The sequence below is a fragment of the Cricetulus griseus genome, chromosome 3, assembly GCF_003668045.3.
Source record: "Cricetulus griseus strain 17A/GY chromosome 3, alternate assembly CriGri-PICRH-1.0, whole genome shotgun sequence".
Classification (NCBI taxonomy): domain Eukaryota; kingdom Metazoa; phylum Chordata; class Mammalia; order Rodentia; family Cricetidae; genus Cricetulus; species Cricetulus griseus.
In genome coordinates this window covers 77,519,207-77,543,767 of record NC_048596.1, presented here as the reverse complement: position 1 = coordinate 77,543,767, position 24,561 = coordinate 77,519,207, and the positions used below count along the sequence as shown (strand labels likewise).

The window sequence follows — 24,561 nt, the reverse complement described above, 5'->3', positions numbered from 1 at the left end:
GCCTGCTCAGGTTCAGAAGAACTTGTATTTTTAGATACTAACTTCATCCTCAAAGGAAGATAATTTGCCGTAGTAATTGAATTATTCAAAAGAATCTGCCCTAGCATCAGAAGGCAGTTTTGAAAGAAAAGGTTAAACATTATACAGTTAAATTATATTAGTGCAGAATAATTTATGCCTCATGCTTGTCACAGCGTCATTATTCAGTATATGAATGTGAAGTTCTTCATTTGGTTTACTAAATACTTCCTTATTTGCTGTGTTTCCTTATATGCATGCTGATGACTTCTTTTCCCACACTTCCTAAAGGCTGGGGTGAGCCCTGGGGAGAGCCTTCTACTCCTGCCACGACTGTGGATAATGGTACTTCAGCCTGGGGTAAACCCACAGACAGTGGTCCCAGCTGGGGAGAACCCATTAGTGCGGCATCCAACACATCCACCTGGGGCTCCAGCTCTGTTGGTCCACAGTCATTAAGCAAATCTGGTAAGTCATCCTTGATCTTTAGTAGCCATTTTGTAGTGGTGCTGATGATGAACTCATTTCACTACATTTAAAGAATAAGCTAGTGCTCCTAAATTGTCACTGATGTAGCTATATGATCTCGAGTATTCTATATGAGGTTCAATACATTTTCCTTAAAACTACTAATGACTAACATCCTCCACTAAATCTAGTTTCTCTCTCACCTCATTGGATTATTTAAAACTGTGAACAGCTCTCATGCTATTCAATGTGAGAGACTAAATAGTATAACATGGGGCAGATGTTCAAACCATCAAATCTTAAATGGGAAGGACCCTGAGATGCAGATGAATGTTGTTTGTTTACCACAGAACAGCTTGTAGCAACCCCAAAGGCTGTATGTGTGTCTGTAGTGATTAATTGCTTGCTACCTGTGACTTCAGTATTCTTTGACCAATTTTGTAGAAATATATAAAACTGATTCATTTGAGCCTCATTTGTCCTCTCTGTCTTTTGTGTTATTTTAAAATTCAAATGGGTACATACAAGAAGCTACCATTGCCTGTGTTTAGTAAACCTCTGATTGACCAGGTGGGGGTGGAGGGCACACACCTTTAGTCCCAGCACACAAGGCAGAGGTAGACAGGTCTCAGTGAGTTCATGGCCAATCTGGTCTACAGAGCAAGTTCCAGGACAGGCTCCAAAGCTACCCAGAAAAACCCTATCTCAAAGAACGAAAAGAAAAGAAACCCTCTGATTTGTGAAAACATGGAAAGTTTCATTTGATGTTTTAATTCTTTCCAGTGAACTTTCAATGCAGCATAGAGCATACCTATTCTATTACATGTATTTGAGAAGTAAAGGTGTGTTTTGTTTAGCTCCAATGTCCCTGTACTTTGCTATATGCTTGACCTCTTGGAAGAATTGTTCTGTTAAAGTCTGTCTTTTTATCACAAATCTACAAATCAGGGCCCAAATCTATGCAAGATGGCTGGTGTGGTGATGATATGCCATTGCCTGGAAGTCGCCCCACTGGCTGGGAAGAGGAGGAGGATGTGGAGATTGGAATGTGGAACAGTAACTCATCTCAAGAGCTTAACTCATCTTTAAATTGGCCACCATATACCAAGAAAATGTCATCAAAGGTAAACATTTCAAGAGCATTGCTCTTGAAACTTTAATCTCAAAGGTAGTTTACCCACAGAAAATTAATCTATTCTGCCCATTTATGGCAGTCAGTACAGTCCAGGCAGCCCCCAACTTAGGTATAGCCTCTTGAATGGGCAGCTACCTAGAAAAACATAAGACCACGGGAACTTCCTTTCTCCCCACTGCTACAGCTCGGGATTTCTCTCCTCCTCAGCTCCACCAGTACTGCTTGGGGCAACCCCAGCCCCAGGTGATACCAGCAGTGGTGAGGATGAAGAGAAGGGCAAATCTCCATGTTGACTCTCCATTTCATTGCCAGTTCATGTCCATCTTCCATTTTACCTCCTCACTCAGAGTCCCAGTTTTCCCCTTACCCAGATTCACCATTCTCTTTATTCATTGATAATCATTGTCCCTTCCTCACCCCCAAGGTCCTGTGATGAAAATCCCTAGGAAGGGGCCGAGTTGCAGATTGTGTTCCTATACCTGGCTTTACATGAGAAATGATTGTATTTGTTCAAGACTATATCCCAAGGTCTTCTGAAGTTTTGGAAATTGTACCACCTCACCAAATATGTTTAATGTAGAGCCAGGTTTAAGAACCATTGGGTCCTGGGAAGTAGTATTGAGGTTGGGTGGAGGCAGAGTCTCCTGGGACATCTTTCAGAATAGTGCCCATTCTCAGAAGTGACTCTAAAATATCTTTTGGGGACCTTGATAAGTCATATACTGGGTAACTGGCCTAGCTCAACGCCAAGGCTATTCCCTTTTAATCCTGGGATTCAAAAGTCTAGGACCTGCCATTTTCATTTTATAATTTTTCTCATTTGGCTGGATTTGCCTATTGATGCCTGGCCATGTAGCTTATGATGTGCTTTTACATGTTTTACATGAGTCATTTGATCCTCATAATCTTCTGAGATAGGATACTGAGGAGGAAGTTGAGACTGGAAAAAGTGGTGACTTGCCCAAAGTTGCATAACTAGTAAGTGACAAAGCAAGGACTTAAGTTTAGGTCTTGAGATTCAAAACCTTGTTCTTCCCACTGGACCATGCTGTTTTGTGACTTTGTCTTTCCTTACAGGGTCTGAGTGGCAAAAAAAGGAGAAGGGAAAGGGTGTGTAGCCTTTTTACTCTTTCTCCTTTGTCTCTACTAGTAAAAATCTTTAGAAAGCAACTGCAAACTCTTATTTAGCTTCTGCTGTGTGCCAGGTACTGTGCTTGGTGCTGGGGTTCCAATACACTGAAGAGCATCCCCTTCAGGGGCCCCTAGTCTCTGGTGGGGCATCAGGCAAGCTTCATGGGCTATCGAGCTCCACACAAGTGTGTGCTGGGATGTGGAAGATTCCTGGGGTGGCCTGATAGAACTGAAAGGTAGATTTCTAAAAAGAAGTGACAAAGAAAGCTGGCTCTGTAGTTAGAGGAAAGATAGAGAGTTAAAGTATTATAATTCCAAAAAACTTGAACTTCATTCTTTACTAAGTATGGAGCCAGTGAAATTTTGTAGAAAACAACTTCAGTGGCTTTTTTAAAACTTATTTTAAAAAGAGCTGTGTAATGTTTGTGTGTAATACCATTTGGAGTGCCAGTTGTAGGGATCTCAGGAGGCTACTACAACATCCTAGCCAGAAAGGAGAAACAGTTAGAAATGCATTTATTTAAGAATGGAAGGGGCAGAGGCTGACAATTGTTCAGACCATGGGAGGCAGTGGAGGGGGAACAGGGACCAGAGATATCTTCAGAATCTTTGGAGAGAGTTAGGTGCTTGCTTTAGAGATCTGCCTTTGTGGGGAGTTAAGAAGCTGTGCTGTTTCACAGTCAGAAGGAACAGGTAGTAGCAATGGGAAAGGGACCTTAATACACAGAGAAGGCCCTTTGGTCATCACATCAGTGTGAGGCCTAGGTCTCTGTGGCTTCCAGCTTCCCTCTGTGACTGCTGCCAGTCATAGCTCCTTGGTTCTCAATGTAATATCTGTACTGTCCAGCCCACCAAAGCAGCTTAGCTGCTGCTCACAATACTGTGTTCTTAGCAACACAAATTGAAAATTTTAAAGACATTATCATGTATAATGGTTGTTTGGGGGTCTTTTATTTTTTTCGGTAGAATGCTCATATCATGATTAAATTGTGGATTAAATTGTTTTGTTAAGACTAACTTGAGAACCTACTTACTATTTTTTTACTTTGGTATAAGAATTCCAAAAATCCAAATGATATATGGTCCATTTGTGAAGTGGGAGCATCCCTTTAGTCCTCCATTATACAGAGGCCCGTTTTTCTCTTCACGGGTCAGTAAGGCCCTTTGCTAGTGTCTTTTCCTTCTGACTGCTTGCCTTTAGAGATTTCTCTATACATTACAGCTATACCAGAGGACTGGAGCAAAGGAAGTTGAAAATCAAATGAGTTTATTTATTTAATTGCTAACAACTCTGGTAAGAGTTGATTGAAGAAAATATTGGCTAAAAATGAGAGTTGGGAATTGTCTTGAGGTTAATTAGTCCATCACTATGTTCAGATAATTAGAGATGGCCATGGCATCTTTTCTACTCTTTTATTTTACAAAGGCAATGATGAAAGGTGGAAACAAACAAGAAGACGCATGGATAAATCCATTTGTTAAACAGTTTTCAAATATCAGTTTTTCGGTGAGTATGTTTTCTTAGCAGCCTCCACCCTCTGTAGTGGTGGTTCATAATTTATCCCAGATTTATTATCTTTCTTAAAAATTATTCCTCATCAGTAAGTAGTCTTTAAAATATGAGTAAAGTTAGCCAAACTTTAATTCTGAAATTTTATAATTTCCTGCACATTAAAAATATACTAAAACATAAAAAAAAAAAAAAAAAAAACATGGGACTGGAGAGACAGTTTCATGGTTAAGAGCATTTGCTCCTCTTCAGAGCGCCAGGGTTTTGTTCCCATCACTTCTTGGGGGGTGATTTACAACTACTTTTACTCTAGATCCAGGGCATCTGAAACTCTATTCTGGCCTCTGCAGGCACTTGCACACATGTGCCAAACACACATAATACAGTCAAATTTAAAAGAGAAAAAAAATATGTGATCTCCTTGCATTTCAGATGATGAAATATAGGAAATTTTTTCACTTTTTATTTTCCTTGGTAAAGTCTGCTAACACATTGCTTTTTCCTACTTCAGAGAGACTCACCAGAAGAAAATGTACAGAGCAATAAGATGGATCTTTCTGGAGGTAAGAGAAAATAAATCATTTTGAGTTGGTGTTTATCACTGGTAAACAAGCCTACCTGAGTAGTTAAGATCTTGTTCGAAGAGCCCTCCCCCAGTTCAAGTCTGCAGCCCTGGCTCCTAACTGCAGACTCCTTGTTGCTGCACAGTGTGAGCACACTTGAGTAAAGTGAGTTTTGATGTTCCTTTAAGGGGCACATCATTGCACTTCTCAGGTAGTGCTAGTGTCTGTCAGTCTATGTTGTCTCAATGTCCGATCAAGAGAGGGTTGTTCAGGTGGAAGATTTAGTCCTCCGACAGTAGTGGTGCACACCTTTAATCCCAGCACTTGCACTCAGGAGGCAGAGTCAGGTGGATCTCTGTGAGGTCAAGGCTAGCCTGGTCTACAGAGTGAGTTCTGGGACAGCCAGGGCTTGTTACACTGAGAAAATAAATGAAGTAACAAACAAATAAAGTAAATGAAAGATTCATCCCAAGCCATAGTTAGAAATACCAAGCTGTCCATGACTGAGAGGGAAAAAAAAATGTAAAGATGGTAGTTGAAGGAAGGCTGGTTTGGGGTAGTTGGTGCTAATTAAGAGTCTGGGTATTTTTACTTCTCTCTGAAATAAGGGGTTAAAGAGGGCTTCTTGTAAATGTGTATTGTAGTATTTTCACAAATATCTATGATTTCCTGTTGCTTCTGTTCTTTTTCCCCCTTCCCACTGGTCCTTTCCTCAAATAGTGCCCCTCTGCTTTCCCCACCTCCCACCCCCCACCCCACCCCCATACAATGAGAAAGACAATGGAATGATTAGATTGATTCAGTGGAGAGTAGGATTAGGCTTAGGAGAAATTGATAATTATAAACAGTTGGCTCTGGGAGGCAAAGGAGATATTGTGATAAAATTTGAGTCTGCTTTGCCCTTACAGGTTACTAGATGGTAGTACAGTCAGAGAAGAGAGTACAGTAAAATGCATAAGGAAAGATGAGCTTATCATTAACTAACAAGGAATTAGAGTAGCAGTAGATTCCCTGTAAGTGGCAAAGAGACTGGAATGGTGCCCAGAAGAGCACCCATACCTTGTACAGAGATCTTGGCCTTGTACCAGCAGGTGTGCTGTGGTAGCACCCCAGTGTGATTGCGTGAATTCCTCCCTCAGGAAAAGAGGAAGGACCACTCATGAAAAATGTTATGCTAGAAACACACTGCACTGCTGTGCAGGGCCAGTTGGTAGCTGCTAGCTTCTGATAGGTGAGCCCTGCATCCTGGGCTACAGAAGAAAGTGACAGCATACCAGAACTGGGGGCCAGCCATTTCTTCTTGCAGTGTTTCTCCTGCACTATTTACTCAATGTAGCTTTGGTGCCAGCTAGCAAAGAGAACAATAATATAAAGGACAAAAATGCATCGTCTCTCCCACCCCCCTTGCCTTATAGAGAGAGCCAGCCCAAAATGTTGGCTGTAGGGGGTGGATACTGAGAGGCAGTAAATGAAACAGTACCATTCACCCCAACCCTTTGACCCTTGAACTTGAGCATAGTGGTAAAACGACTCCATTCTCATCTCAGACTCATTGCCCAACAGCTTGTGAGGAAGACAGGGTGTACTATCTGCAAGAGCCATTGTGTCACTGAAGAAATGACCCTCAAGCCAGGTTCTTGTCTAAAGACTAAATTAGAGTTAACTATCAATAACTTTTGAATAAAGCAGAATGGGAAAGAGAAAGGAAATGATTGGCCCATACAAATGAACACACTTTGAACAACCAATTGTAAACATGAGACACACTGCAGGTGGTTTCAGGTGGGACAAGAAGCATTTCAAATATTGAAATTTTGGATTTGAGAATATTTGTACAGACCACCAGTTGAACATCTATAACCCAAAACCTATACTCTAAGTACACAGAAAGTTTCGGGTTTTCAAGCTGGGGCTGCCAAGCCTGTGCCTCGTTTTTTTCTCTAGTTGGTCACAGCTCATCGTTTGCATTGGTGGTTCCTTCTTGCATTTCTTACTCTTTTCCTACCCTTTAACTGAACCACAGCTATCCTGGGTTAACTAGTGGGCTCATTCAAACCTATATCCCAGAGATTTTCATCCTCAGAAATAATGCCTGTTTTTACTATTGTAAGTTTTCATGGCCCTTTATTAAGCAGAGAAGTAGCAAGAGAATTTCCTGGGTTCCTGAATATAGAAACTGCCTTCACTCATTGTCAGAACACCATTTCCCACTCCATATGCAAAGCTGTTTCCTCCAGCCCAAAAACTGGTTATGTGCCTGCCTGTTTGCTTACATCATTGGGGGCACAGACTCTTCAGGTGGCTGGCTTCATTGTGCATATCATTGGAACCAGATTTGTCTTTTTGGAAGCCTTGCCCAGGACCAAGGTCTAAACAGCAGAGTTACTGGAGCAGAACCAGGAGTTCTGGAGGTGGCCTGAAAGCACCACTGAGAGCCACTACCTCAGACCTGTGCTGTCCTGTGTGTTGAGCCCCATAGGCCATGTCCTGGAGAACAGAATTTATATTTGGGATCTTGTCTCCCAACTGGCATTATTTCTGAAATCTTCAATAAGCTTTTCTACCCAGTTGGCTGATAACTTTCAGGTGATATCCTGTGTGGCAATAACAGATAATTCTGTATCCTGAGCCTGTCACCACACCTCTTTTGCTCTGAAGGAACTGATGGCATGGCACAGTTCAGTGAGGTATTCCACAACAGTGAAGAAGGTATTCTCTGTGACTTGATAGCAGAAAGAAGCTTTGTAGACAAGAACAACTCATATGCAGAAGCTGTGTCTATCCCCATGAAGGCAAATCTGCCACCACCATGGCTTGCTGAAAGGCAGGAAAGTTATGATGTCATAGTTGTGGAACTTGCTGAGTAATGCTACAAATACACAGGAAGTTCACCAAATACTGTTACAGTGCTGTTTAAAGGTATATGAGGAGCTGACCAGGGAGTTTTGCCGACCAACGATGGACCCCTTTAAGCCACACTTTTCACTCCTCACTGACCTAGGAACATCTTCTGGCAAAGCCCCAGTGCTGACTGTCAAAAGAAATGGATAAATAGATCTAGATATGCTTTCATAGAACAATCAAAAAAAGTGAATTTGGAACAATGAAAGAGCATGCCAGTAGCTGGCCATTACTAACAGTGCTGTAATAGAGGTTTGATAGCAAGACAGAGTCCAAGGTCTTGAATGAAAGTAAGTGTTAAGTAGATTAGAGATGATGTAAGATGTCTTAGGTTGCTTAAGAAGTCTTTAAGATGAGATTGTTAGCTTCCTCCTGCTTACCAGCCCCTTTTCAAGTTAAATGGTTCCTAAGATAGTACTGTCTGTTTAAAATGTTACATGTGAGGTGCAGAATTTATGCAATAGAAATGTAGTTTTTACATGTGTTTGTTGAATCAGGAATTGTTTCATTTTGGAAAGTGGGCATTTTGCTTTCTATGTAAATTTTTCTCAATGAAGTAAATTGTTCTCTTCCTACTAATAATAGTTTCTTGCATTTATTAGGAATGTTACAAGACAAGCGAATGGAGATAGATAAACATAGCCTAAATATTGGTGATTACAATCGCACGGTCGGGAAAGGTCCTGGTTCTCGGCCTCAGATTTCCAAAGAGTCTTCCATGGAGCGCAATCCTTACTTTGATAAGGTACAATCTTTCTTTGTTTTTTAATCTCTGAGACTAATCAGCCGTACCCTTAATAGCATAGTATTTAGGAAAAATTGTCTGTAACATAAAAAATATAATCAAGTGCCTCTCCTATTAATGGGTTTTTAGTTTATTGTTTCATTTATATCTCAGTTTAGGATAGAGGTTATGTGTATATTTTCCTTAGTCCCTGAAATATGTGTTTGGCTCTTTTTATGTGCTCTAGAATTAACACTAATCTGATCTCTTCTGTTTTCTACCTGTTTCCTGTTGGTGCTGGAATGTCATGTGACTTCTCCTCTGTTCCTGCAATGATTTCTCCCTTCTACTTGTTTGCTTGGCTGGTGTTACACATCTTTCTGTCTGTCCAATCAGGATGGCATTGTAGCAGATGAATCCCAAAACATGCAGTTTATGTCCAGTCAAAGCATGAAGCTTCCCCCTTCAAATAGTGCACTACCTAACCAGGCCCTTGGCTCCATAGCAGGGCTGGGTACGCAAAACTTGAATTCTGTTAGACAGGTAAGTCCAGATGTGCATTGTAGGCTTTCTCTTGAATGAACTGTCTTAGTAGTAATGTCTCTCTTGTTGTAGTTACTGTGTTTAAACAGTAGTATCATATGGCAATGAGTGTCTTTCCCTGAAGAATCACTTTTATTTTGTTGGTTGTTTTCTAGAATGGCAATCCTAGTATGTTTGGTGTTGGAAACACAGCAGCACAACCCCGGGGCATGCAGCAGCCTCCAGCACAACCTCTCAGTTCATCTCAGCCTAATCTCCGTGCTCAAGTGCCTCCTCCATTACTCTCCCCTCAGGTAAACAAGCTCCTGCTTCTCTCCACTTTCCTGGGGAAAAACCTTGAATAGGTTTTTTGGGGGGACCTGGAGCAATAGATGGCTGCTCCTCCAGAAGACCCAGTTTGATTCTCACCTACATGGCAGCTCCCAACTCTCTGTAACTCTATTCCTGGGGAATCTGATGCCCTCTTCTGGCCTCTTTGGGAATCAGGCATACATATGGTTTACCAAAAACACGCAGGCAAAACATTTATACAAATAAATTAAATATTTATGTTTGAGATGACTAGTAGGCATCATAATAATTATTGACATCTTGAGATACTGCAAAGGCTGATTAGCTATTATTGCAAAAGTATAAGAGAAGGATAAAGAATGGTTATTTAAATCTAAAATGTACTTTTTTTTTCCTGTAAAACATCTTTAGGAGAGCAGCAACAAAGGCAAATAGGATGATTAGGATTTATCTTTGTCGTTTTGACCTACTCTAAGAAGGAGTGTATGTGAACTGTTTCTTAGTAAGGAATACACACTTTGAGTGGCTGTGACCTCTCATGGAACAGCCCACTGCTTTTTACTTCCCAATTGATAATTAAATTGCATAGTATGCTTAGCTAGTCTGGGATATTACAGCAACATTATTAACTTACCATTGTGATCTTAAGGTTCCAGTTTCATTGCTGAAGTATGCACCAAACAACGGTGGCCTGAACCCGCTCTTTGGCCCTCAACAGGTAGCCATGCTGAACCAGCTATCCCAACTAAACCAGCTTTCTCAGATCTCCCAGTTACAGGTAAGTATTTATTATCTGCTTGGTATACAGTGGGGGTTCTACATCAGGCACTGCAGTAAACAGAGGTATTGCATAGCCTGTCAGGAAAGATGAAGAGTGAGCCTACATGTAGTTTAAGATGTTTTCAGGGGAGATCCAGGAAAGGAATATTGGAAGGGAAGCATGATTGGGGGGTTGCTGTTAAAGTGAAATCTGGGGGTTGCAGGGGTGTTTCATTGGTAGAGTTTAACATATGTAAAGTCATGTTTTATTCACAGCATTGCAAAAGTTAGATTGAACTAAAGACAGGTTTTTGCAGAATTTTTGGTAACTAGATCAACATTCCAAGGAAGAGGTTTTACTGCATGAGGCAGGACTTGGGTATGTAGTATAGTTCTATAGGTCCACTGACCATAGTCATTCTTAAGCATTCTAATCTGTAACAGCTAAACAGTGACAACCTTTTTCCATATTCTTTCAGCGATTGTTAGCTCAGCAGCAGAGGGTGCAGCAGAGTCAGAGAAGTGTGCCTTCTGCTAACAGACAGCAGCAAGATCAGCAGGTAAAAAAAAAAAAAAAAAAACCGCCACTGGTTAATGAAAGATTTTCATTAAAATTGAATGAAATATGGGCTGGAGAGATGGCTCAGCCGTTAAAGGCTAGGCTCACAACCAAAAACATAAAATCGAATGAAGTATGCTTTTTAGTCTGCTGTTTGTCCAGAAGTCATAGTAACTATAGAACTTTGTTTGGTGTCCTTCCTTCTGAGAAGGGGGTGAGTTCAGAAATGAAGAGTGTGTACATGTAAAGACATACCCTCACAATCTTCCTCCATCATTTTCTTTGAAGGGTCGACCTCTTAGTGTACAGCAGCAGATGATGCAACAGTCTCGTCAACTTGATCCAAGCCTGCTGGTGAAGCAGCAGACTCCGCCTTCTCAGCAGCCGCTTCATCAGCCAGCCATGAAGTCCTTCCTTGATAATGTCATGCCCCACACTACACCCGAGCTGCAGAAAGGGCCATCGCCAGTAAATGCTTTCAGCAACTTTCCTATAGGTGAGTACCTGCTTGGCCTCTACACACATGCACCTCCACTGCCTTTGCAGCTCTGTTCTTCAGCACAGTGCTGGCTTTACGATGCTACTTATTGCAGAGTGACTGCTTTCTCCTGTGCCCATCTTCATGCTTTAGGAATGGTGTCTGTCTGCTCTCAAAAACCACAATATTTCAGAAAGCTGTACACCTGTTGAGAGAGGCATAGATAAAGGACACACTTGTTTTCAGATTCCCTCTGTAGGATGTGCAGGGGCAGAAAGGCTGATGATGGTGTTATTGGGAAGAGTAGGTAGTAAGCAGGTGCTACTTGTGGAAAATACTGGGACTGGGCCTCATTAGGTTTGCACTTGGGTTAAGAAAATGGATATGAGGAAGAATTGTGTCTTATTTTCCTCCTTTAAACTCTTTAGGCTCTTTAAACTCACCAAGGAAATTCAAGGCTTCTATGTTTTCTCTTTCCCAGGTTCCTGATTATGTTTTGATTCTTAGTTAAGCATACCTCATTCTTTTTTTTTTTTTTTTTTTAAATCTCTTCCCCCAGTTGAACAATAGTTTCATGTAAATGAGCCATGTGGTTGTTACCTCAGCTCTGTTGAAGACCTTAGTTCTCCTAGCATATTCTGAGCTATAGAGAGTGATTGGAATATGTGTTGGTCCTGCTGGTAATTGTCTCTGATTGGGAGGTTTCTATTTTTTTTCTTCTAATATTACATATAGACTCTATGCTAGGGCACAAGTCCTTGGGATTGTTAGCAGAAAGAATTTCCATGTCAGTTATCAATGTGGCTAAATACTCCAGAAGGCACTGATGATGAAGGGAAGTGATTGCACTTGGCAAATAGGGAGTTGTGGAAAGCAAGTTGCAATGCAGGGTGCCCTCCCCAGATGGCCTTTCCATTCTGTTTCATCTATGTAGATACTACATGATATGATAGCCTGTGAGCAAAATTTGGCCCACTGTCCAGTTTCACAAAGATTTATCAGAACAGAACTATGTTATTTCTTTAACATATTGTCTGTGGCTTCTATTGCATAGTGACATAGGGAAGGCTATGTTGCCCGTATATTCTCCAAGCTACCTTTTGAAACTTTATACAGAATATTACAAATTCTTGGTCTCATTGATAGGTCTGAGAGCAAAAATTTGTTTGTTTTCTGCAAAAATGGAACTAAGAATGATTTAAATACCAGAATGTTCAGACTTTCGTTTCATGACAAATATTTGAAGTCATTCTAGTGCTGATAGTGCCAGGATCGTGCTTTAAAAGCACTGTCTTGTTATCATTTTCTAACAGCAGTATATAAAACAGAATCATCTGTTCTTAGTTCAAGAGAATATCTGATGACATGCTTGGTCAGTAAGACTCAAATAAATGTGCCTTCAGATATGGGAGTCTTTCTCTAAGGTGTCATTGTTGGAGTTAGGAGCTGTTACTTTTAAATAACATCTTTTGGCTACTCAGCTGTTACTTTTATATAACATATTTTAATCAACTTGAAATCAAGAAATGGCAATTGAGAGTAATCATACATTACACCTGGCACTCTGGGAAAATGGCTAAACTTGGGGTAGAATCACAAATTTTATATGGTCCCCTTAAAACTTTTTCTCCTATTGTGTGGGGTTTTTAAATGACTAAGTTTGTTTTCCACCTGTAACAGCACTAGCCCTTCTGGTTTGAAAACATACTACTGTGAAGCATTAGAGTACCTACCAAGTCAGGCACCTATGATCTGACTACATATTTGCCTTTGTTGAGGGACATTAGGTAGCATTGAAAACAGTAGCTTCATATGATTTTTGGAAAGTAGAAATTTGCTAATAGAAGGAAAATGTCCTGTTTTATAAGATTTAAATTTTATTTTCAAGGCTTGAACTCAAACTTGAATGTAAATATGGACATGAACAGTATTAAAGAGCCACAGTCAAGACTAAGGAAGTGGACTACAGTGGACAGCATTTCTGTGAACACATCTTTGGATCAAAACTCCAGCAAACATGGTATCAATTATACTCTTTGGTTTCTCTTGAAAAAAAAAATGTGGGGTGGGTATGGAGGTAAGTTTGCTTATTGGTTGAGTGTGTTTACCACCAAGTTGGACAGCCAAAGTTCAAATCTAAGACCACATGATAAGAAGAGAGCCTACCTACTCCTCCAACTTGTCCTCTGACCTTCATATACATTGTACATAAACATGATTGTATACACACAGAGAGACACATACACATAAAATGAACGAAGTAAACAACCTGAGTAACACTGAATTTTGCCCTTTGTCATCTTTTGTGTATATATTTGAAAGCCAAGTTAATCTTAGACCATTGCAAAAATATGCTTCCGGTGAACCAAAACAAATCTTTTACTCTTAAATTTTTTTTTGTAAAAATAGCCAGGCATTGTGACACACACATGCAATCTCTGAACTTGAGGTGAAGATGGAACGCTCAGTTCAAGGGCACTCAGCTGTGTAATGAACTTATAGTGACCAGCCTCCTCTGCATATGAGCTCTTGTCTGAAAAAAAAACATACAACCAACCATAGCCACAAAAGTGGAGCTTTATCTTCTTATTTAAGAGACTTTGAAGTAGAATGCAAATTTACTTCAATTGTGCTGTGCTACAGACGACACAGAAGAGCAATCTGAAGATGCATGACACAGATGCATATTTTTTAAACATCCCAGTTTCTCTTCAATGTTTTTGTCTATTCTATGAGAATTTCCTGTAATGTATTTTTATGATAGCTATCCAACTCCTCCCAGATCTTCCCCTATCTCTCTACCCACCCAACTTTACGTTCATTCTCCTCCTCCTCCCACCCCTAGTGGTGTGTGTGTGTGTGTGTGTGTGTGTGTGTGTGTGTGTGTGTGTGTGTGTGTGTGTGTGTACAAACAACAACCAAACTAGAGGCCAGTTTGTGTTGACAGAGTATTCCTGGGACCTGCCCTGGAGTGGTTGATGTCATGTCACTCCATTGAAGAAAACTGACTCACCCTTCTCCCAGAAGCAGTCAGTGCCAGTTGTTCCTTGGCTAGGCATGAGACTTTGTGTCCTTGTCCCTTCCTTTGATGCTGGGATTTTATCTGACTTGAATGTGCACAGGTCTTGTGCATGCTCACTCTCACAGTCTCTGAATTTATATTTGCCTCTGCCCTGTTGTGTCATGAAAATATCATTTCCTTGACATTATCTACTGCTTCTGGCTCTTACAATCTTTCTGCGCTTTCTTCTGCATAGATCCCTGAGCCTTGGGGCAGGATATGATATAGACATCCATGTAGGACTAGCTGGACATTCAGGTGTGTAGTAATCTCTGCATATTGACCAGTTATGGGTCTTTGTGTTAATCGCCAGCTACTGCAAGAAGCTTCTGTAATGAGAACTGAGCGGTATACTGACCTATGAGTATAGCAAAATGTCATTAGGAGTCTATTTGTTTCTCTATCTATTTCCAGAATAATATTCTCAAGCCTTCTCTTTCCACTCATCCCCCTTCCCGCTTTCAAAGATAGGGTCTTGCTATGTAGACCAACTGACCTGGAATGCATAGAGATTTACCTACCTCCGCTTGCCAAGTGCTGGGGTTAAAGGAGTACACTACCACATCTAGCATTGATTCCCTTTTTGATGATCATTCAGGAGATATCCCCCTCCAAGTGATTGTATTGTCCTTATAGTCTATTTTTGAATATTCACCGAGTTTAACTTGGTTTGTTCATAGTGTGGCATTAAATGCCAATACTGCAATTTTCTGTTGAATCTTACTTTTTGTAGTCCAGGATGACTTTGAACTCAAAGTTTTTATAGGTATATATTGATGTATATACATATACCTTCTTGCAATATAAAAATTTTAGGTTTAGTAATTATTTTTTTAGCAGCTACTTGAAGTTCTTTTAGAAATAATCAGATTTATCTTAGGATTATTGCTCATTTGTTTCCAAAAGTTAATGGAATTTCTTGTGCCTTCCTGGGACTTTTCTCATCACCTAGAATACACAGATGAATAAGTACTGGTGGACACACAATTGAACCTGTGTATTATAGATGTCTCTGCACACACTTGCCCTAGAGAAGGTCATTGTTAGTTGAAGTAAACACTTGGACACCATCAGTACAGTATAATAGGCATTGGTGGCACGTGGAGCTATTTTAGAAGTCTGAGACAGTGCTCCACAGGAATGCCTGGGTGTGCTGAGTCTGAAGAGGCCATATGAAGAGTCAAACATCAAATCTTAAACTGATAACTACTACTCGGCTGCAGGAAGGGCAGCTGAAGAGAACAGCCTGATAAAGCCTGGCTCAAGCCAGAGAGGAGGCAGAAGGCAGGGTAGTAGATATGGAGGAAAACTTTTAGGCCATAATGGGGTGGGGCTGGAGAGACAGTACAGTGGTCAAGATCAGTTTTCCATTTGGTGAAGAGGACCTCAGTTTAGTTTCCAGCATCAGGTTGGAAAATTCACAGTTAACTTTAACTCCAGCCCAAGGAAATCAGACACTCTGTTCTGGCCTCCATGAACACATACATACACAGATTTTCACACAAATAAAAATAAAAACTTGGAAAAAAAAAAATTAGTAGAGGGGCTGGAGAGATGGCTCAGAGCACTGGCTGCTTTTCCAGAGGTCCTGAGTTCAATTCCCAGCAACCACATGGTGGCTTACAACCATGTAATGAGGTATGGTGCCCTCTTCTGGCATGCAGACAGAACATTGCATACTAAATAAACAAATAAATAAATAAATCTTTTAAAAAAAAAAAAAGATCTAGCACTCCGGAGAAAGATTTTTGTCTTCATTAGAATGAAGTCGTAAGCAGAGGAGCACAGAAAAAGGAAACAACAGGAAAAATCCTGGAGCCACTAAGGTTTTTTCCACACACTCTTGTGCTGTGTCAAAATCCTGGCATGCTGTTTGTCATAGAGCACAGAGTGCTCCTTTTGTCTTGCATCTTCACCTACATCCCTAATGAAAAGCTTTACTTTATTTGAGACAGTAAGAAGTGACTGTGATAATGTAGCTTGCTTACATTTCACTATCATATTTTTCATTGTAGGTGCTATTTCAAGTGGTTTTAGGCTGGAAGAAACTCCATTTGTTCCCTATGACTTTATGAATAGCAGTACTTCACCAGCCAGTCCTCCAGGTTCAATAGGAGATGGCTGGCCACGTGCCAAATCGCCTAACGGCTCTAGCAGTGTTAACTGGCCACCAGGTAAGGAGCTCATAATCTGTCTGTGATGTCTGGCCTCACCAGAGTTTAACTTGGTCCTGTAATCAGAAGTAGATGTGGTGCAGTGAAAAGGCAAGCATGAAGTTGGGTCATGGTCTGTATGCTCCACTTCCTCTGCTCCAAGTAGTGATCATGGGATAAGTTCACTGACCTGTGTGGGAGTCATACGAACTCCTTCGTAGTCAGTGGTTGCTCTCTGGCTGTGTCCAAGGATTCACTTGGCACTGAGGCTCACTGGAAGTGCATCTCTGGCCTACCTGAGTTGCTGTAAAGATAGAAACTTAGAGAAATGGTTTCAGTTATATAAAAACACAAGTTTATATAGGGGTGTATATTCCTATTAGCATCCTGCCCTTTTAGAAGGTGTTGTCACACAGGATTTAGGAATGCATGTTTGGATATTTAGTTTGGATTTTAAAGCCATGCATTACTTTTGAATGTCTGTTTTCAGAATTTCGCCCTGGTGAACCATGGAAAGGTTATCCAAACATTGACCCTGAAACTGACCCTTACGTCACTCCTGGCAGTGTCATAAACAGTCTTTCAATTAATACTGTGCGGGAAGTTGATCACCTCAGGGACAGGAACAGTGGTACGTACCTGCATGAGTTGGTGTGAGAATGTTGTGCAACAGCTTAGGATAAGAACATCTCAGGGTGGCTGGTGAGACCTTACGCAGGATTCCTTCCATTCCTCACATCTATGGGAATTAACTGTGGCCACTTTTAAAATAATGAGGATTTGTGGCTTGAGTAAGTGAGCACCAAGGACATGCAAACATTTACTTTCTGATAATGCTGTCAGCAACTGCCAGGCACACAGTTAATTTATACTTAACAATGTTGACATGCTTTCCGCAGGAGAAACAGCCTGAGCTTTCAAGGCTTCAAACAGTGGAACTCATGTATTTTCTAAATGGTTGTCAGGTGAAATTACCCTGTAACTATCACAGGGCTGTTTTTCACGTTAGGTATATATGAATATTTTGTCCATTATTTTTGCACTAGAAGGAAAAATAATGAAATGAGTTAATGAAGCACTAAAATCATTTCTATCCCTTTTAGTAATTTACAAAGAAAACAAAAGAGCCAACAGTTTATTCTGATATGTAGTTTATAAAGGTAGTAAGTATTTGCCACATCATAGTGCTAAGTGAAGAATCCTATCATTCTGAAATGGCAGACTCTACCAAACAGCTGTGTAGAGGTAGCAAGAGCCAGTTCAGCAGAAGATAGTGAAACACAAGGCTGGGTTTAGAGGGAGTTACAAAAGAATTGGTTACTTATAGAAACTGTTTCTTTGTGAGTAGAGTGTTCCAAAAGTGGAGAGGAAAGACTAAATTTGGTATTAAAGGAAGAGCCACCACTAAAAGTATAGGGTCTGTGTATCTAAATGGGGTGTGGCAGGGACTCTGTGGGAGGTTGGTCAGGGGACTGTCCTAGTGACCAGGTGATGGTCAGATCAAGAGCTAAACTAGAGGAAGAGGCTATGTTGAACATGGGGAAGAAAGACTACAGAGCCCAGATGTGGAGCAGGCTGGTGGCCTGTCTTTCCAGTAGAAAGTCATTGCCCTTCAGAGTCAGGGCCTAGGAGCAACAAGAACAGCCTCTTCACAGTTCCAGTGCTGGAGGAGAGCCTGGGTCTCCTAGCCACTGCTCTGTTCTTAGGAAACAAGAAGGAAATGCCTACTTTGAGCCAGGACTGAAACAATCAGCAGGAAGGAAGCTTCTGCCTTGGGCCCTATCTTCTTAAATCCTGTCTTGGGATGTGCTGTGACCCTGCCACTTCCCAGACACCATACTCTGCTCTGGTAGCTAATTGGACTCTTTTCTGTAGGGTCATCCTCATCCTTGAACACCACGCTGCCTTCAACTAGTGCCTGGTCATCCATTCGTGCCTCCAACTACAATGTTCCCCTCAGCAGTACAGCACAAAGCACTTCAGGTGGGTTCTATCAGGAACAGCCAGATTGTTGCTTGTCTTCTGTTGTCCTCTCGGGTAGTTAGGGAGTGTTTGTGATCCTAGGGGAGTGTGTTACAACTGTCATTTCTCCCCTTTTAAGTATGCATTCAGCAGTCAAGTAAAACAGTCTGTGTCTACCCCACAGCTCTACCATCTGAGTCACCTCAGCCTTGTGGTAAAGTACTACTGAAAGCCATCTGCATTCATTTATTTCATTTTCAGTCCTTCACAGGCTGACAGTTGTGCAAAATGCAGGAAGCAGGAATTTATAGGCACTGCCAGAATGCCTGTGCCCTGGAGAATTAGGCTCTGCATTGAGCTAAATAGCTGTGGCTCTGGGTTTTCAGATGCATCTGCTACTGCTCAAGTAAACTGTGCTGTGGCCATGCTTCCTGTCACCATACTTAGAGGAGCCTTGGCCTAATGGCCATGCACTTTGTAATAACTCAGGTCTGAATTCTCAACAGTTGTTGAAGTTTTTCCCATTCCTGTCTTTTAGTGTTGTGTTTGGCATAATTATCTCTCTGTCCCATCACTGCTCTGAGCCAATAAGAGTGGGGCAAGAATCAATCGCCCCTCCTCATTCTGTTTTAAGCTAGAAAGGGCCTACATTTGCATCCTAGCTGTGTAAATGGTTTACCTTTCTGATGTTGGCTATGTTGTCAGGATAGGACACTAAGAGCCTGGCACCCTGCAAGCAGCCACTGAGTATTTGCCATACCACCTTCCTGAATTGGTGTAACTGCTATAGCTTTTCTCTTATGAGTAAATGATGAGCTTAAAATGTATCTTCTGCCTTGTATCTCTCTTGAGTAGACCTGTTGGTCTAGGAGCTCACAGATGTGGACTTTTCTAGTCTATGTTATGATCTCAGAGAGTAGTTCTGTGCTTGCACAGTCTCAAGACAGTAACAAATGAGGGCATAGGTCCTGAGGGAGAAATCTATGCCTTTGGGCTTTTTGTTTTTTTCCTTTAGGCCTTTAGTTGCATTTAGGGTTTTTGATAGTTTCCATTTGTTTGACTCACTTTTCTGGGACAGTGGCTATTATTGTGTAAATTTTCTCTTTCTAACATTATCCTACCTTCTTCAGTTTTTCTTATTTTTTCCCCCTTTCTTCCCTGAATAGCCAGAAATAGTGATTCCAAATTGACGTGGTCTCCTGGTTCAGTTACAAACACCTCTCTGGCTCATGAGCTGTGGAAAGTCCCTTTGCCACCTAAAAACATCACTGCTCCGTCCCGCCCACCTCCAGGGCTGACTGGTCAGAAGCCACCCTTGTCTACGTGGGATAATTCTCCCCTTCGTGTAGGTGGAGGATGGGGAAATTCTGATGCCAGATATACCCCAGGTAGGACACAGTATCTATGGTGCTTTATTATGAGCTGTTTGCTGAGTTCTGACCAGGTTAGCATGGCCAACACTGTTACCTGGAAAGGTAGAATGAGCTTGAACAGGATTCCTGGTTAGGAGTCTTGACTGGTTTCCTTAAGAATGTTTACCCAAACTTGTATGGTGGTGCATGTCAGAAATCTTAGCCCCAGGGAAGTGAGGACAGGAACATTAAGTATGAAGAAGTTGGTATCATCTGTATATGAGACCCTGTCTAAATAAGGCTTATCCAAGGATACTTCCGTCAGTAGTAATGTTAGTGGAGTGGTCTCTTTTCAGAAGTTCCTTGGAAAGGCATCTTAAGAGTCTGCTGGTTTCCTACTGTGGCAGGCTTGCAGAGCAAGGCTGCATGTAGAACATGAGGCTGGAGGCAATGTGTGGAGGACAGCCCAGCTGAGCCTTGGAGAGTGGGCTTATTTGGGTCATCATGGCTTGGCCTATTCCAAGAATGACTGGCCGTGAAGTTTACTGTTTAAGCAAACGTTTGAGAGCGGAAGGGATGCCATTGATCCTTAAGCTCAAGCAGACGTGGGTCAGATATCCCAGGAAAACTACAGTGACATAGTTGTGAAATACCTGTAAATAATCATGGGGGACAGGTGTTCTTGATTGTGTTCAAAAGTTCCTTTGCTAGAAGGAAATTGATTGCCATGGGGCCACCAGGAAGGCTAGGTGGGGACTCACATGGTACCCCAGACAGAATCAAAGGATGTCTGGTTGATGCTAAAGGGTTCAGTCCCCCTAAAACTTCACATCTTAGGGTACGTGCAGGGAGTTCCCTGAGGCCTGCCCCTAGGGGCAACATTTGGAAGAAAAGATGCCAGAGAAGTGGAACATTATGGTTTATCTGTGTCCCAAACAGAGCCACCTGCAGTAGGGGTCAGTGCCTGGTCCAGACTGGAGTGAGCTGATGTCCCACACCTATTTGTTAGACTAGGGGAAAGTAGGCAAAGGGGATGGGAGTCCTGATTCCTCATGACTGGAATTAACTGTCATTTGATTGGACTGTCTTTGTCCTAAACAGGAATTAACTGTCATTTGATTGGACCGTCTTTGTCCTAAACAGTCATTCAAGTCACAATGATAGAATTTGGACTGTCCTTTTTCTTTGTTTAGGTTCCAGCTGGGGAGAGAGCAGCTCAGGGAGAATAACGAATTGGCTTGTTTTGAAAAACCTCACACCTCAGGTAAGGTGGTGCCTCCTTCATGTACATGGTGAGCAAGGGAGCATGGAACACTTTGTTGTTCCAAGACAGGGCCTGTCAGTGGTCATCAAGGCTGGGCAGAGGATGATACTCAGTGCTTTGGGGTTGATCCCATGGTTCTCATGATGTTATATTTAGGGGAGCCACAAAAATGTAGATGCCTCCATCTCACAAAATGCTGACTGAGTAGTGCTGGCCTGGGTTTTGCAGGCATGTTTGTGGGATTGTGCTGCACCTCCAAAAACCTTGGCCTGCCCTTTTATATCTGAGCATTTTCTTGGCTCTCGGGCAGACTTCCCACTCCCTATGGAGCAGTGCCTTCAGGTCCTGTTCTGGAGCAGGGGAAGAAAAGACATGAAATCACAGTGTGTGGTGGCTTGTCACATAGCTCGAGGCCCAGTGGATGTAAGAAAGGGATACCGAACTTGGCATGAGAAGGACCAGTAGGTACCCTGATGGCCCTTACAATGGAGTCCCTAACCTCGGCCTTCTCTGTCTAGATTGATGGCTCAACTCTGCGCACCCTGTGCATGCAGCATGGCCCACTGATTACATTCCATCTGAACCTCCAACATGGAAATGCTCTGGTCCGTTACAGTTCAAAAGAAGAGGTAGTGAAGGCACAAAAGTCTCTGCACATGTAAGTTGCCCAAGACTCCTTTGGGGAGGTCTGGGGGAGCTGTGAGTAGAAGCATGGCCCTGGAGACACTTAGATGGAGGGATCACTTGAGCCCAGGAGCTGGAGGCCAGTCCAAGAAATACAACAAGACCCTGTGGTCTAGACACCCCATGACTCTTTCTGGGACCTTCACTGTGGGCATGGGGTAGGCCAGGTTCCTTCTGCACCTCCTTGGTTTCTTCTCAGAGCAGGTCCCACTGCTAATTGAGCTGTGAAGCCATGCAGCCAGAAGGCCTTCTCATGTTGTGCCCTCTTCCTCTAGGTGTGTGCTGGGGAACACTACTATTCTCGCTGAGTTTGCCAGTGAAGAGGAGATCAGTCGCTTCTTTGCACAAAGTCAGTCTCTGACCCCTTCTCCTGGCTGGCAGTCTCTTGGGACCAGCCAGAGCCGGCTAGGCTCCCTTGACTGTTCCCACTCATTCTCCAGCCGGACCGATCTCAATCACTGGAATGGTGCTGGGCTGTCGGGAACTAACTGTGGAGACCTTCACGGCACTTCCCTCTGGGGGACCCCACATTATTCCACAAGCCTGTGGGGTCCCCCAAGCAGCAGCGACCCCCGGGGAATTAGCAGCCCATCCCCTATTAATGCTTTTCTTTCTGTTGACCACCTGGGTGGGGGTGGAGAGTCCATGTAACCACATAGGTATAGACGCAAACTGTGACCTCAAGATGAGAAGGAAAGGAGCACTAAGTTGGGCTCGCCGCCTGCAGCAGGGCCACCTGTGGGAACAGCTATTTCTGCACATTTTCCACTTTGTTTTCCCCAGAACATATCAGTTTGAATACTTGAATCATGCAGGCCAATATTATAATGTGAAAGGGTATCTATCTATTTACACTCCCAAATAGCGCCATACAGCTAACCGTGTGGAATGAGCTCACTTGTGTATTCATCATGTTTAGCCTTCGGATTCCTTCTTTCCTTCATTTCCATCCCCCATCCCCACCTTTTATTTTTATTTGTATTTTTTTGCAAAACCAGTTTTTGGGCTGATGTATGAGCTTTTACCTTTGCACTGAGTGATGTTCTCTCCGTCTAATCGGCAATATGGGGGGGGCAGCTGTTCCAGTGTAAATGTTTACTCAAGGATGTTCTTAAAGGCGAGCACTCTCTACTATGCCTCATGTTGCCTACCTTATTGTGGTATCGTGGAGTTTAAAAGATCAAGTTAAGATACTGACGTAGGATTCTTAATGAAAGTATTGCACCAGTTTTTTCATGTTGTAAAACTAAAGAATTTTCGCTCTACAGTTTGAGAAACTGTGGCCACCGCTGTGACCTGCAGCCCGCCTGCTGCCCAGGACGGGCCCTGCACTTTGAACAGGCTTTCCATGTTGTTTTGGAGGTTCCCACGGTGAACCTTCTTGTTTACAGATTTTTTGTTTGTTTTTTGAGAAAAAAAAAATGTTTACTCTTCCATCATTTAAAAAAAATTTAAAAGACAAAAAAAAAAGAGGAGGGTGGTTTAAAAGAAGCTTTCTATCTCTGGGAAAAAGAGCAGCATTTGGCCATGTTCTTCTGTTTTCTACCCCTGTCCTAAATCAAAGAGCATGGTTCTCAGGAAACCAGTTCCCCGTCAAAAAAAATCTTGTAGTTTCTTATAGGAAAAAGAAAACCCCAACTTTTAGCACTGATATTACGTATTGCTCTGTTCAAGAATTTTCTCTGCCAAAAAAAAGAAAAAAAAGAAAAAAAGAAGAAAAAAAAAAAAACGCTTTGAGCTGGAGTTGCCGTCTGCTTTCAGATGCTGTCCTTTATTAGTGAGTGATGATGGTTTGCTGATAATCGATCGCTAGGTGACTTTTTGTAACCCCATCAGTGGCTCTCATGTCTCTGCTCTCTTGTGACCGTGTTCATGTTTAACTGTTGTACCTTAAAGCCGAGATCAGTAACTATGCATACTGTAACCAAGACATTGGGCTTACAGAGTTGTTTGTTGTATAAAAAAAAAAAATTTTAAATGTTGTTGCAAACTAACGAGTTACACCATTTTAAAATTTCTTTCCTCCCCAGCTCCTGTTTTTTTGCCCACAAATGGTATTATAATGCTTGCTTAGTCAAAGAAGAGAGACTAAACAAGGGTAAACTTTTAACAGTACAGAATATGCCATCATTTCATTGCCTTGATTCTAACTGTTTGTGTCCTAAGATGCAAAAGAGGTCAGTGGCTTTTAACTGTTTACAAATAGGATGTGATTGTAAATGTACAGTTTGGTTGTGTTTGAATTATGAAATCTTCAGATAATAAACCATGACTTTTTTGGCTGCTCAACATTAATTGTCTCTTTTTTGTGAATTTATTTGTAGGCTCTTTTTTATAATGAAAGTTACAAAGTTGCTGCACATGAGCATTCTTCTCATAGAGCAGCAGATTAAAAATGTAAGCAAATGTTTGAACATTTACCTGAACTTCTCCACAAGCACCCTGAGATAATGTGAGAACAGTGGAAGCTGTAGCTTGCTCCCTCCTCCCCCGAGCATCTTTGGGATCTTGTTGCTCAAAGCTCTTCTGTGGCTTCACCTCCCCCACCATCTGTGCCCATCTCAAGCCTCAGCGGGACCATTCGGAACATGAAGCTTAGTGACTTGACAGCATCCTAGTGTTAACCTCATACCTCTCACACAGTGGGGATGCCACCGCCGTGCCCCTCGCTCCTCACTGCAGGAGCTCTAGGGCAGAACTGTGTCTGTATTCCAGTGTATGACTTCAAATCACGCTCCAGCTTGCCAGCTGTAAGCTCATGTCGGACACCGTAACCTAAGCAAATGTTCAGTGCATTCGGTGTGTATTGACGTCCATACTGGTTTTTCCAAAAACCAAAGGTAGCTTTGAAAAACCATGTGTGGAGATGTTTGGAACATTAAGCTGAGTGACCTTTTGGGGCTTTGAGTAGTATATAACTGACTTCATAACTTCGTTAATTGTATTGTTAAAAGTGTTTGGGAGTTTTTTGCGCTTGTTATGTGGAAATAAAGTGTTTGATTTTA

At 42.0% G+C, this 24,561-nt stretch overlaps 1 protein-coding gene across 6 annotated transcripts in view; it reads left to right on the top strand.

Moving 5' to 3' along the window:
• Positions 1-24,091, top strand: part of Tnrc6a (trinucleotide repeat containing adaptor 6A) — a 79,247-nt gene extending 55,156 nt beyond the window's left edge. For 2 of the 6 annotated variants that reach the window (XM_035442243.1, XM_035442242.1), the window contains exons 7-24: positions 310-486; positions 1,435-1,610; positions 2,699-2,731; positions 4,179-4,259; positions 4,774-4,825; positions 8,329-8,471; positions 9,149-9,286; positions 9,934-10,062; positions 10,523-10,603; positions 10,891-11,098; positions 12,969-13,100; positions 16,157-16,315; positions 16,785-16,925; positions 18,170-18,277; positions 19,423-19,644; positions 20,802-20,872; positions 21,391-21,530; positions 21,832-23,851. In XM_035442243.1, the coding sequence (XP_035298134.1) occupies positions 310-486; positions 1,435-1,610; positions 2,699-2,731; positions 4,179-4,259; positions 4,774-4,825; positions 8,329-8,471; positions 9,149-9,286; positions 9,934-10,062; positions 10,523-10,603; positions 10,891-11,098; positions 12,969-13,100; positions 16,157-16,315; positions 16,785-16,925; positions 18,170-18,277; positions 19,423-19,644; positions 20,802-20,872; positions 21,391-21,530; positions 21,832-22,207 (2,567 nt within the window). In that variant the 3' untranslated portion in view covers positions 22,208-23,851. Of the gene's footprint in view, positions 1-309; positions 487-1,434; positions 1,611-2,698; positions 2,732-4,178; positions 4,260-4,773; positions 4,826-8,328; positions 8,472-8,846; positions 8,994-9,148; positions 9,287-9,933; positions 10,063-10,522; positions 10,604-10,890; positions 11,099-12,968; positions 13,101-16,156; positions 16,316-16,784; positions 16,926-18,169; positions 18,278-19,422; positions 19,645-20,801; positions 20,873-21,390; positions 21,531-21,831; positions 23,852-23,880 lie in introns of those variants that run through there. The other 4 variants (XR_004769087.1, XM_027410289.2, XM_035442245.1 and 1 more) reach the window with 4 other exon arrangements.
• The last annotated feature ends 470 nt before the right edge of the window (positions 24,092-24,561 follow it).